Here is a 12,219-nt window from a genome sequence, read left to right as displayed (position 1 = left end):
GGGCACTTGTGGTGTGACTAGGAGTCTGGCTGGGAGTGGCAAATTGGGAGCTACAGCAGCAAAGCTGTGAGGCACTCGGGGTTACAGGGCAAGTGGTGATCCAACCCCTCACTGGTCTGGACTGCACCCCAGAATGGGACAGTAAGGTAGGCTTATCATGTAGTACCTTCCTTAGGAGCATCTCCGAGCCCCTATCTTACATTGCTCTATGAAGCCCCTGCCATCCTTGAGATGTAGAGAGCAGGGTCTATGGAGTTTTCTGTCATTTTATTTAGCCAATGTGTGCCTCAGTTTCCCCTTTATTTTGCATGGTTACTGGGGTTGGGGGAGACTGTTGTCTCAGGGCAGGCTAAGAGACATAAGCATGGTTGACGTCTAGCTGTCAGAACCTGAATGGGTCCTTAAAGGACTGGCGGAGGCTGATCCCCTATCGATGGAGAATCTGAGAGGACAATGGCAAACCCCGTCACCAGGACATGGACACCTAGCAACCAATGCCCCAGAGGGAGATGGATTTCCCCACATCTCTGCAGGGAAGCTGAGCAGAATCCGCCAGCTCGAGAACCAAGGACTGAGAAGGTGTGAAGGAGGGGGAATAAAAGTCTGCTGGAAGGCCTCTGGGTGCTCACCAGGGATCTGAGGAAAGAGATGACAGCGCTTGGAAAAGGGGCTTCACTGCAGCTTGGCTGGGCTCTGGGCTAACCTGAAGGACCTTGGAGACTGCTAACCTAAGGAGTTGCTGTGCTGTGTTTCCGTTGACTAATAAACCTACTGTTTTGACAATGCTACTTGAGTCCTTGCAAAGGCGGGGTGAGGGGTCTCCAAGTCTATCCAGGAACATCTCCCAATTGGACTTGCTGTGAAGCAGGAGTGCTGGTGCCCCAGAGATTCAGTTGGAGGAGGGGATGAGGCTGCATAGCCTATGCTCTGCAGGAAAAGTGAGACCCCTTGGGGGTATGTCCCCTGAAGGGTTCTCCCTAGAGACTGTTCCAAAGCAGGGGGGTGGAGCACAGATCCTGTGGAGCTGTCAGTAGGTCAGTGCTATTATCCCTGCCTTGCAGAGGGGAAACTGACGCACATAAGGAAGTGTTAGCCCCTGTAAGAACCAAGATAGAGGGTTTTTTTTTGTTGCCCCCCCTCCCCTGATGCTGCAGTTAGGAGCAGAACTCTCCTAGGAAACCAATGGCTCCAAAGGCACTTTTGAAAATGGGACATTGGCTCCCAAGTCACTTGTGTACTTCTGAAAATGATTTTCCTAGTGGCCATCACTGGGGCATCTGTGCACCTGCTTTGCCCAAGGTAATGCAGCCAGTTGGTGGCCAAGCCAGTAGAACCCAGCAGTCTCAGATCCTAGCCCTCCTTGGTTGCACTGGCATTAGTCGGTGGGAATTCAAGTCGGCCTCTTTTTATACTTGTCAATGATGGGTGCTGCCTGGAACCCAGCTGCAGGGTCAAGTGGACCTGGGGCCTTTTCCCATGGTCTTGAGTCCCTCCCAAGACATGATCCTGGCCCTCACGCTGCTTGTTTGCACCCCTGGACAGAGGCCCCCTTAGGGGCTCATGTGTGGTGCACCTATGAGATCCCCAGCAATGGCCCCACCTGTAGCCTGTCTCTTGCTCCTTCCAGGGGTGAGGGAAGGTGTCCAGGCCTCAGCCTGTCCCCTGCACCTGCTTGCTGTGGTGGCAGTTCCTGTCTATAAAGCTACCATAGCCCCTAAACTAAGGGCATTACTGATGCCACCAGTGTCCCATGGGCCTGCATGGAGGGGGGCTGGAGCTGGGTGTGGGGTGAGCTAATTCCCCTGGCTGTGTTTACAGTTGGCTGGGTTGGGTGCAGCGTTTCCCTAGTGCCTGGCGCCAGGGCCCAGCCAGTCACATTCCTGCAGCCCCTCAAGGCGAAGCTGTTTCTCAGTTACTAAGCAGTGGAGAAAAGGCTCATTGTTCAGGAGCTTTGGGGAGAGCTGAGCTGAAGGGGGAGTGTCCAGTACTTAGGGCTCCCAAGCCTGGGGCCTGTTAATGGGTGGTGAGGGGGAGGGAGGCCACAGCGAAGGGCTTTGCCATGGGCCTGGCTCTCTGCTTCTCTAGCCAGCCCTGGGTCTCTTCTGCAGTGGCCAGGGGTGTCCTAGCTCCCACTCTGTTTCATGCTGCCCAAGCAGGGCCCAGGGGGGCTGCAGGAGAAACTTGCTGTCTGCATTAGGCCCAGCTTGGTGTAGGCCCCGCTGTCCTGCTCCGGTAGGCAGTGGGAGTCTTATAAGCCTTCTGGGCAGCCAAGAGCTGTGCCTCTGCCCAGAGCGTGGCTCTATGTAGCCCCCTGCGAGCAGTGAGTAGCCAGCCGTGGCAGGAGCCCCCTAGCTGGCTGGGCGAACCTGGCCCTGCAGCAGGTTTCCTCAGCTCATACCTTGGAGCTGCAGCGTTAGTGTGGGACGAAGGCGGCCTGTCCTGCGGCGTTAGTCAGGGGCACACACAGCAAGGCAAAGCGCTGGGGGTGGTGGTCAAGCTCAAATTTATTCCTGTACAAGTGGCCCTTGTACTCGACTCTTCTGCTCCCCCCGCATCTTGCTTACACAGTAAACAAGCAATAACCAAACCAGCAACACTGCGCTGCTCAGCCTCCCCCAGCTGCAGGCTGAGCTGCTCCCCTAGCCACAGAGCCTGATCCGTCCCCTGCAGCAGGGGCTCCCAGCCCCAGCCATGTTGAAAGGGGCACTGGCTGAGCAGCTGGGAAATGTCCCTTTCAATCTTACTGTCAGTCCTCTTAGAGCTGTTCCTGGGGCAGGGGGCAAGGGGGGGGGGGGTGAGGGGAGCAGGGCCTCTGCAAAGAGGCTGGGATACTCCTGTAGTGCTGTGCCAAGAACAGGCAAGTGGCACCACTCAATGTGCCAGTGGGGGTATCTCCGAGCGGGCCTGGGGTCTGGTGGGGATTTCCCCACCTGCAGCCAGATGCTCTGAATGTGGCTGGGAGGAAGAGAATAAATTAGAGAAAAGATTAAAAAGGCTATTGAGATTCCTGGGCCAGTCCAGGGCAAGGCCAGTGAGACTGGCTTCATGCCTCTCTGGGAGGGAGAGGCTGCTGCTCACCATCCCCAGGTGCTCACAGCCCCCACAAAAAAGCTGGTTCCCAGAAAGCTGCAGGCCCCTATGGCATAGGCTGGGCATGCCACAGAGGATTATGGGAACATTAGTTCAGCTCATATGCCCCTCCCTGCTCCCAAAACGATTTAAGGCACGGTTGTATAGCAGGCTGGTAAACCCACCCAAAGCGAGTCTCTTCCCCCATCCCCGCTGCTCCTAGCAAGGAGGGCCCCTAGAAAACCGGCGTGGGCACTGTGGACTGAGAAAAGTCAATTACAAATGAACTCAAGAATGTCCCCCAAAGCGCTGAGAGGTAGAACAGTCACTCTGGGACCTGTCCTGGGCTCTGTGTGCACCGCCGGGCGTCATCCATGCAAACCCGGTCATAGCCTGGCCAGGGAGTTTCAAATCAATAATTCGCTGCCACGTCTGCTCCACAGGCAGAGCCACCAGTCAAGCTGCCACGGGCTACTGGAGAAGGGCGGTGGGCTATTAGTCTGGTTCGGAGGAGCAGGCCCTGGCAGCAGGGTGGGGCCGAGCCAGAGAGCAGGTGCGGTGTTTCCATAGTGCAATTCCAGGCGGGGTTCCCCAGCAGCAGGCTCCAAATGGTGTGGTTACACCAGGACGAGACGGAGGCACTCCTGGGTCCCCAAACCCCACTCGTCTCTGCCCCAGGGTGGGGAAGGGGTGGTTGCTTGGAGTTAACGGGACAGGCAGGCTCCTGCGCCCCATGGCATTTATTACACACCAAAGAAAAGAGCAAAACAAGCTAAGAATCCAACCCCTGCCCCTAACAACAGGAATCGTCCGAGCTGTCCAGCCCCCTCTGTGCTGGCATCCTCTCCGCTGTCTGTGCCGTCGATTGGCCTTGGGCTCTGCTTGTCTTCAGCCTCAGCCACAATGGACCCCCGCGCAGGAGAAACCTATCTCCCGGCCAGGGCACCGGCCCCGTTTTAGGGGTGGTTTCTCTTGCATCTTCTGTTGTTTTTAAAAAAAGAACTGACTAATAGAAATCCCCACCACAGTCGTGGCTGTCCTGGGTCTCCCCGTCTCGGCGTGGCTGTGCCAGACTCCTGGGGGGCCGAGCGGGGGGGGCAGGAGCTACATGCGGGAAGACGGGCTGGCCAGCTCGTAGAAGAGCAGGTAGGCGTCGCTGCTGCGCACGTGGCTGGAGGACATCGGGGTGACGCTGCAGGGAGAGAGCGACGGTCACAGCACAGGAAGGGAAGCGTGGACACAGGAGCCGGGGGGGTGTAGAGGAGGAGCCCCCCTAACACCCCACATCCACAGATCTCCCCCTGCTACACCCAGAGCCTGTACAGCCCCCAGTTACCTCAATCCACAGATCTCCCCACACAACACCCAGAGCTGGTGCAGCCCCCAGTCACCCCACATCCACAGATCTCACCCCACAACACCCAGAGCCCATGCAGCCCCCAGTCACCCCACATCCACAGATCTCCCCCCACAACACCTAGATCTGTGCAGCCCCCAGTCATCCCACATCCACAGATCTCCCCCTACAACACCCAGAGCCTGTGCAGCCCCCAGTCACCTCAATCCACAGAGCTACCCCCACAACACCCAGAGCCTGTGCAGCCCCCAGTCACCCCACATCTACAGCTCTCCCCCAAAACCCATTGCCGATGCAGCCCCCAGTCACCCCACTGTGATGTTGCACTCCATATGATTTTATGCTAATGAGTGTGAATATAATGTAACTGGAATATGCTTAATGGAAAAGGTCTCTTGTAAGGTATCATTACAAAACTTATAATCTACTGAGTGTGTTCATCCTATTTGTATGAATGTATCATTCTTGTATCTGAAACTAGGATTATAAAAATATAACGATGAGGTCCTATTGTAGTTATGCAAAGTGTGGGCCATTAATGGTGGTTTAGAATCTTGATGGCTGCCATCAACTAGGACAATTGACTGTAGATGGCTCTGTTTACTTGCAAGGCTTCCTGTGAGTCAGGCCAGGAAGAATGGAGGCTGGGGTCTCATGGGACATGTGACCATGTCACCTGGTACTGGAATCCATCTTAACCCTGGTGCTTTTCCATTTAGAAGGAGGGATGGGGACCCAGAGAGACAAAAGATTCCCACCTTGTGCCAAAGCTATATAAGGGGGTGCAACCACAACAAAGGGGGCTGCAATCATGAGAAATCCCCTAGTTAGGGGAAAGGATTGGTCCGTGAAAGCAGCTTATTGGAACATCTCTGAGGGTGAGGTTTCATCTCTAATCAGTTTCTTACTGTATTAGGCTTAGACTTGCATGTTTTGCTTTATTTTGCTTGGTAACTTACTTTATTGTCTGTTATTACTTGGAACCACTTAAATCCTACCTGTTATACTTAATAAAATCACTTTTGTTTATTAATGAACCCAGAGTAAGCCATTAATTCCTGGGGGAGCAAACAGCTGTGCATACCTCTCTATCAGTGTTATAGAGGGTGGACAATTTATGAGTTTACCCTGTATAAGCTTTATACAGAGTAAAACGGATTTATCTGGGGTTTGGATCCCATTGGGAACTGGGTATCTGGGTGCTAGAGACAGGAGCACTTCGTAAGATGTTTTCAGTTAAGTCTGCAGCTTTTGGGGGACGTGGTTCAGACCTGGGTCTGTGTTTGCAGCAGGCAACGTGCCTGGCTCAACAAGACAGGGTACGTCCTAAGCTGCCAGGGAAAACAGGCTCAGAGGTAGTCTCAGCACATCAGGTGGCAGTCCCAAGGGGGTCTCTGTGACCAAACCCATCACAGTGGTGTAGTCGAGTAGCATCTGTGCACAGACGATTGCTTTGAAATGCTGGTAGTGATTTTAAGTGAGGTTTAAGTGTGCTGGCTGGAGAACAGACCAAGTGGTTACCGGTTTGTTATTTTCCGTTTGCTTATTTTGGGTAAGGGAAAAAGGGATCGAAAAGTAAGCAAAATAAGTAAGAGTGAAAATCAGAAGAAGCTAGAACTGCACAAGTTGCAAATTGCCCAGAAAGGCTGAACGCTGGGCGCTGGGAAAACAGGCTCAGAGGTAGTCTCAGCACATCAGGTGGCAGTTCCATGGAGGTCCCTGTGACCGAATCCATGACACCCAAATCTACAGATCTCCCCTCACAGCACTCATTGCCCATGCAGCCCCTGGTCACCCTACATCCACATAGCTATCCCCACAACTCTCCTAGCCTGTGCAGCCCCTAGTCACCCTACATCCACATAGCTACCCCCACAACTCTCCTAGCCTGTGCAGCCCCCAGTCACCCCACATCTACAGAGCTACCCCCACAACACCTATAGCCCGTGCAGTCCCCAGTCACCCCACATCTACAGAGGTATCCCCACAACTCTCCTAGTCTGTGTAGTCCCCAGTCACCCCACATCTACAGAGCTACCCCCACAACTCTCCTAGCCTGTGCAGCCCCCAGGCACCCTCCATCTACAGAGCTCCCCGCAGAACACCCATTGACTGTGCAGCCCCCAGGCACCTCAATCCACAGAGCTGTCCCCCACATCAGCCCACAATACCCATCCACCTCCCCACACGCCCATACAGACCCCATGCCACATGGGCAGTGGGATGGGTGCCTGGGATGCCAAGTGCCAGCCTTACCGGGAGTCGTTGAAAGTGTGCCACTCGCCAGACACGGGGTTCTTGCAGTAGGCTGTGTAGTGCCCTCCCATGGTGGTCCCGGAGTGATTGGAGACGGCATACAGGTTGTAAACGGCATGGTCTGCAGGGGTGGGGCACAGCAAACCCAGCAATTAGCGAGGGCAGGGTCCAGCGCACCCATCTGGACCCCTGCTGCTAGAATCCCTGCCGGGCAGGTAATGGGCCCTTGGGATCCCACTAGCAAGGTAGAAAGAGCAAGACCCCAAGGACTGAGCAGGAGACTGGGAGGGAGCCAGGACTCCTGGGTTCTATTCTCAGCTTGGGGAAGGAGTGCGGTCTTGAGTGAGCAGGTGAGTGGGGGGCCAGGACTCCGCAGTTCCATTCTTAGTTCTGCCATTGGCTTAGTATGTGGCTTTGTGTGTGTCACTGCCTTGCCCTGTGCCTCAGTTTCCCCACCTGAAATACAAGGCTAATGATACGGACCTGTCCCTCGGGGGCTGGGGAATTCATCCATCACTGCCTGGTTCCCTCGAGGGTGTGGGGTAGAGGGGTGCAGCAAGGCACAGAGCATGCTGTGCAGCCTCTGCTGGGGCAGGACACAGTCCTGGGGGGACAGAATGTACCCACGCCCTGTCTGTGGGATGAGTGCACGGGCAACCAAGGACATGCAGCTAGTGGGGGCAGCTCCCTTGGGGTGGCTGATCAGCCGCCAAGCTCCCTGTGCCAGAGCCTGATTCGAGGTGGCTGCAGCATAGGGAAGGGTGCAGGCTGAAGAGGGGCAGCCTGGATGGAGGAGAGGTGGCTATGGGGAAGTCTGCTTTGCTGGCAGGCTGCAACCTATTTTCTTGACCTTGGTAAGTGAAGAATAAATCCATGCAGGGGGGAAGGGTCACGGCTGGGTGTGTGTCCGATCAAGGGACAGGCACGGCAGTGTGGCACTCTGGTTAGCGACAGGGGTGCTCTGTGACACGCCTCTGATGGCCAGCGGGATGCTGTGAGGGACGCTGCCCCAGCCCTGTCCCGTCAGTTACGGGCATGTTGTCTCCCTGTGCCAACGCACCCAGCCCCCGCCTTGACCCAGGGCACTCACTGCAGCTCTGTGCGGCAAACTCCCGCAGGTCCAGGTCCTTCAGCTGGAAGCTGATGAAGGTGGTGAGCTTGCTGGTTCGTATCCTGGCCTCGGAGAAGCGCTTCAGATCTGGGGGGCGGAGTCAAGGAAAGGGGGCTGGGCCAGGACAGATGGCTGGGAGGAGATGAGCACAGAGCCCTTTGCCCTTTTGGGGATGGGTCCCGGGCTCCCTCTGGTATGTCCCACTCAGCAGAAGCTGGATCTGCTAGTGCCTGGGGGTGGGGGGGTTACTCCCACCCATAGCCCTTTGCCCCAAGACCCCCCCGCCCCATGCTGCCCAGGTGCTAGAATCTCTGCTGCAGGGAGCTCCGGGGAGCCTGATGGATACGAAGCACCAGGATCTTTGGGAACCTCTGGATGCTGAACTTCTTTGTGCACCTCGTCCTGGTTTTGCAGCGGCAGCACGTCTGGGGGAGACAAACCAGGGTTAGAGGGGGATCCTGATAGCGTCACCGGGGGGCTGAACCCAGGAGCCCTGGGCCGGATCCGAGGGTGCCACCCGCAGGGGAACTTCAGCAAATAGGCCCACCCTCTAGCAGAAATGGGGCCCAGCTCAAGCAGGTCCAAGCCTGTCCCTGAGCCAAGATGGGCGTCCACCTTAAGGGCAGGCGGCCTCGTTCCCATGGGGCTGGGATGCGGGACAACTGCTACAGCAAAACTGTGATGTGGGCAAATGGCCCAGAGCCATAGCGTGACGATCTCTGTACCACATCTCCTGGTCCCTAAACAGCAGCCTGCCTGTCCGTCCGTCCAGCCCTCCCTCCATCCCTGCCCATCCCTCCCTTCCTCCCACCGATTGCCCACCCATCCCTCCCTCACCGGCTTCTCGTCTCCATCCAGCACGTCCTCCTTGGTGAAGAGCCGCATGCAGTCCAACAGGGTCACCTCGCTGTAGCTCTTCTGCGGAGAGCAAAGAGCAGGGGTCAGAGCACGCCCAGGCCGGTGGGGTGGGGGGAAGCTGAGCAGCAGGTGGGGGCGCGGGCGTTACCTTAGCGATGGGCAGGGACAGATCCCAGAAGGGGTCGAAGGCCGTGGAGCAGTAGCCGCACTCGCTGCAGGTCAGGGAGCTCTTCAGCTGCCCGACGAAGAGATCTGGGGAGGGGTGGGGACGAGAGGGGGTGAGAGACGCCCAAGGCGCTGCATGGCCCAGCCCTCGCCCGGCAGGGCTCTGCCCATCACAGCAATGTGTCTTCTACTGATCTATCCATTTGTGTGCTGGATGTATGGGGTCTCCTGGACCCAGCTCTCTGAGCTGGCTGCCTGCCCTCCAATTCCCCCACCCGCCTCCACTTCAGTCCCTGGGCCTTGCTACCCTTCCATCCACTCCCTCCCCGTACCCAGGCACTCACCCCCGATCCGGCTATCCTCCCTCTCCTGGTATTTCCGCCACATCTGCCTCCCTTTTTCATCATCGCTGCAGGGGACAGAGAAGAGACAGAGCGCGTGAGAGACGCCCGCCAGGGCCAGCGTCCCACCAAGCCCTGAGCTGCTTTGCAGTCTGCAGGCAGAAGCGTGCCGATTAGGAGGGAGCTGCAGGGAGCATGCTCTGCCCCCTTTACGGTCGCTGGTGCAGGACTGATGCTTCTCTGGTTCTGAATTCCACTACCGCGCCAGTGGGCCATGCCGAGGGCCTTCGGGCTTTGCATTTAGTCCACTTGAATTTCAACACCATTGGAGCACTTGATGGCTCGCGAATTGAGTGAGTGAAGAGACCAGACCGTAACCCCATGTGTCAAGCCTGGGGACTCCATACATTTGGGATCTGTGGAGTGCTAATTCCAGGGCTAGCAACGCTAAACTCCACAGACATCACAGCAGGCAGCGTGCAGAACGCTGGGCTGTTACAAGGGCTGCCGGCTGCTGACTCACCCAAGCTTAGAATGCATGGGAAGAAGGGATCCCCTCACATTAGCAGGGCTTTCTTTTTCTTTTTTTTTGGGGAGGGGACACGACAGTTACCCCCCCAAGTTTGGGATCTGCTGGTGATTTTCCTTCCCTGGGGCTCATTTATTAGGCCCCAATCTCCCCTCTGTACCCACAACCCCCGTCTCCCCCAGACCCCATCACATTTGGGTTCTTGTGTCCTGGGCGTTTGCTGCCAATTTGGTCCAGCCTCCGCCAATCTGAACTTGCTCAGAATCCCCCCAACGAGAGAGCTGGCCAAGGCAGGCGCCCCGGGATGGAACATCCCTGGGAACCCTTCCAGGGTTCCAGGCTGGGCTTGGGCCAGCCGGCAGGGAGCAGTGCCCCTGGCGATGATGGATGGGTGCTGCTCTGCAGGGGCAGCTCCATAGGGCACCGCGCGAGAGGCACCACTTACGGCAGGTGGTCCAGGTTGTCCTGGTTAGATCTGGGCCTCACTAGCACCCGGTTCACCTCGCTGTGCAGCCCATCGAGGAGGAAGCGCAGGAATTCCTGAGCGTCCTGCTGGCTGGAGTGGACAAAGGGAAGGGTGAGAAACCGCTCCCTGGGCAACACAAGTCGTCCCAACCCCCGCCCCGTCTCGCCTAGAGCCTTACTTGTAGCCAACAAAGCGGGGCGCGTATCTCTGGATCTGGGTCTTGAATTCCGAGGGGCTCACCGCTTCATTGGGGGACGAGGTCCAGAGCAGCTGGATTAGCTTGGCGAACTCTGCCGAGAGAGAGCGGGAACGAGGGTTACCCGGGGCTCGCCGCTCGCTCCGGCCCAATCCCCCAGGCCCCTGGGGGCGTGTTCAGAACCGTAGCCCCGTCTACTGGCGGCTCTCCTCCGACTGGGGACTGTGCAGCGTCTTACTCCGCCAATCTGCTCCCAGCGCATATTCCTGGCCACAGCTGCTAAGCAGAGGAGCAGCGGGAAGTCTGGTCTGCTCTGCCTGTGAGCCTCCACCTCCACCTCGGGTATCGGCGGCAGAGCTGGCAAACCCTGGAGGAGGCGGCGTCAGCCAGACAGATTTAAAAAGGGGTCTTATGAATGAGTTAGGGTAGCCCATCAGCTAGAAGCATTTTGTTGCCACATGTTAGGCACGCATCTGGTGATCATCAGCAGGGTGTTTGTAGCTGCTGGGAGTGGTGCAGTTATTCTATAGCACGTCATGTTGAAATGTTAACGGCCGTCCAACCTGAAAAAATCATAAAAGCACCAAAGAGGCCACAACTTGGAGAAACACAGTCTATTTTTTACCAAAATTGGCAGAAAGCTTCTACATGCAATTGCCTATGAACTATGTACTCAAAATAGTGCTGTTGTGGAAAGTTTGGGGAATATTTAGCCCCTGGTGATATATTTTATGCATTTTCCTGTACTTGTCTTCCTTGGGTTAAAGCAGAAGTCTGTAGTCGCACGACAGTATGAGTTTGTTTGTACCATGTAATACATCAACAGATCTGTCATTATTTGTAGAATGGACTGAATGGAGGAGTTTTTCTGTCTGCTATTTTACATTTTATGAATATTGGCTATTGTGCAATGATTCCTGCACTGGCAACTGATGTTAATACAGCGTACACCAGGATGAAATATTTTCAGGATAAGTTCCACTCTCTGGGCCAAGACTGGACTTATGTCGTGCATGACGAAGCAATCTACTGCAAAGCAGAGTTGATTAAATGGAGGAATCGAACCGAATTTGACAGTGACCCCTTTGAGATGGGAGGCGTGCATCGTACAGTGAATTTCCTGGGTGACATAGGCAGTGTGATACAGGAAAGTGGGTTTGAAGACATCCTTGTGGAAGCCAAGTATTACTTGACTGCACATTTTAAGTTATTTGCAGTGGTGTGTTTTTCCCAGGATATCTGAGAGACAGGGCAGATGAGGTAATATCTTTTATTATTGGACCATGGTAAAAGAAACAAGCTTTCGAACACCAAGAAAATTCTGTTCAATCAAAGGTATTACTTCACCCGCCTTGTCTCTGCACCTTTTAAGGCAGCTGTAACATCTATGACAAGGCCGATGTGTGGAATGCAGCCTCAGCAAGGATCTCTACAAAGAAGCAACCACAAAGGGCCTGGCTACAGATGAAACTGCTGTCCAAGATCTTATAAAACTTGTGACCGAAAGTATGACGAAACCTTTACGCACTGAACCTGGAACAAGCCCAGACCCTAGGCAGCCACTTGTGAACATTCCAATGTCTACTGTGGCGCCACCTGAAATTGCAGAAAGTTTGTATGATCACAGAGAATGGCACACAAGAAATGAAGCCGTTTGTAACCAGGAGGCTGCAAAGGGGTGAGGGAGACGTCTTCGATCCCATAAAAAGTCACAATCTCAAATCATTTGGTAATCTCAACAAAACAACTGATCCAAAGAAGAAGCAGACAGCACAAGCAATAACTACCGATCGTCAGATATTCAGCAAGCTGATAGTTATTGTCCAGTCCAGAGATGTTACTATCCAGAGTTTGATGACTGGTACCTGTCC

General features: G+C 55.3%; 1 protein-coding gene across 7 annotated transcripts in view; it reads right to left on the bottom strand.

Moving 5' to 3' along the window:
* Nucleotides 1–2,486: 2,486 nt before the first annotated feature.
* USP2 (ubiquitin specific peptidase 2) overlaps nucleotides 2,487–12,219 on the bottom strand; it is a 71,830-nt gene continuing 62,097 nt past the window's right edge. For all 7 annotated transcript variants that reach the window (XM_054005690.1, XM_054005691.1, XM_054005694.1 and 4 more), the window contains 9 exons: nucleotides 10,331–10,442; nucleotides 10,132–10,242; nucleotides 9,161–9,225; nucleotides 8,800–8,903; nucleotides 8,631–8,711; nucleotides 8,140–8,218; nucleotides 7,773–7,880; nucleotides 6,683–6,803; nucleotides 2,487–4,261 (listed from right to left, as the gene is read on the bottom strand). In XM_054005690.1, the coding sequence (XP_053861665.1) occupies nucleotides 4,174–4,261; nucleotides 6,683–6,803; nucleotides 7,773–7,880; nucleotides 8,140–8,218; nucleotides 8,631–8,711; nucleotides 8,800–8,903; nucleotides 9,161–9,225; nucleotides 10,132–10,242; nucleotides 10,331–10,442 (869 nt within the window). In that variant the 3' untranslated portion in view covers nucleotides 2,487–4,173. The remainder of the gene's footprint in view (nucleotides 4,262–6,682; nucleotides 6,804–7,772; nucleotides 7,881–8,139; nucleotides 8,219–8,630; nucleotides 8,712–8,799; nucleotides 8,904–9,160; nucleotides 9,226–10,131; nucleotides 10,243–10,330; nucleotides 10,443–12,219) is intronic.

This window comes from Malaclemys terrapin, chromosome 15 (genome assembly GCF_027887155.1).
Source record: "Malaclemys terrapin pileata isolate rMalTer1 chromosome 15, rMalTer1.hap1, whole genome shotgun sequence".
Classification (NCBI taxonomy): domain Eukaryota; kingdom Metazoa; phylum Chordata; order Testudines; family Emydidae; genus Malaclemys; species Malaclemys terrapin.
The sequence above is the reverse complement of the archived record's forward strand: the minus strand, read 5'-3'. Positions and strand labels throughout refer to the sequence as shown.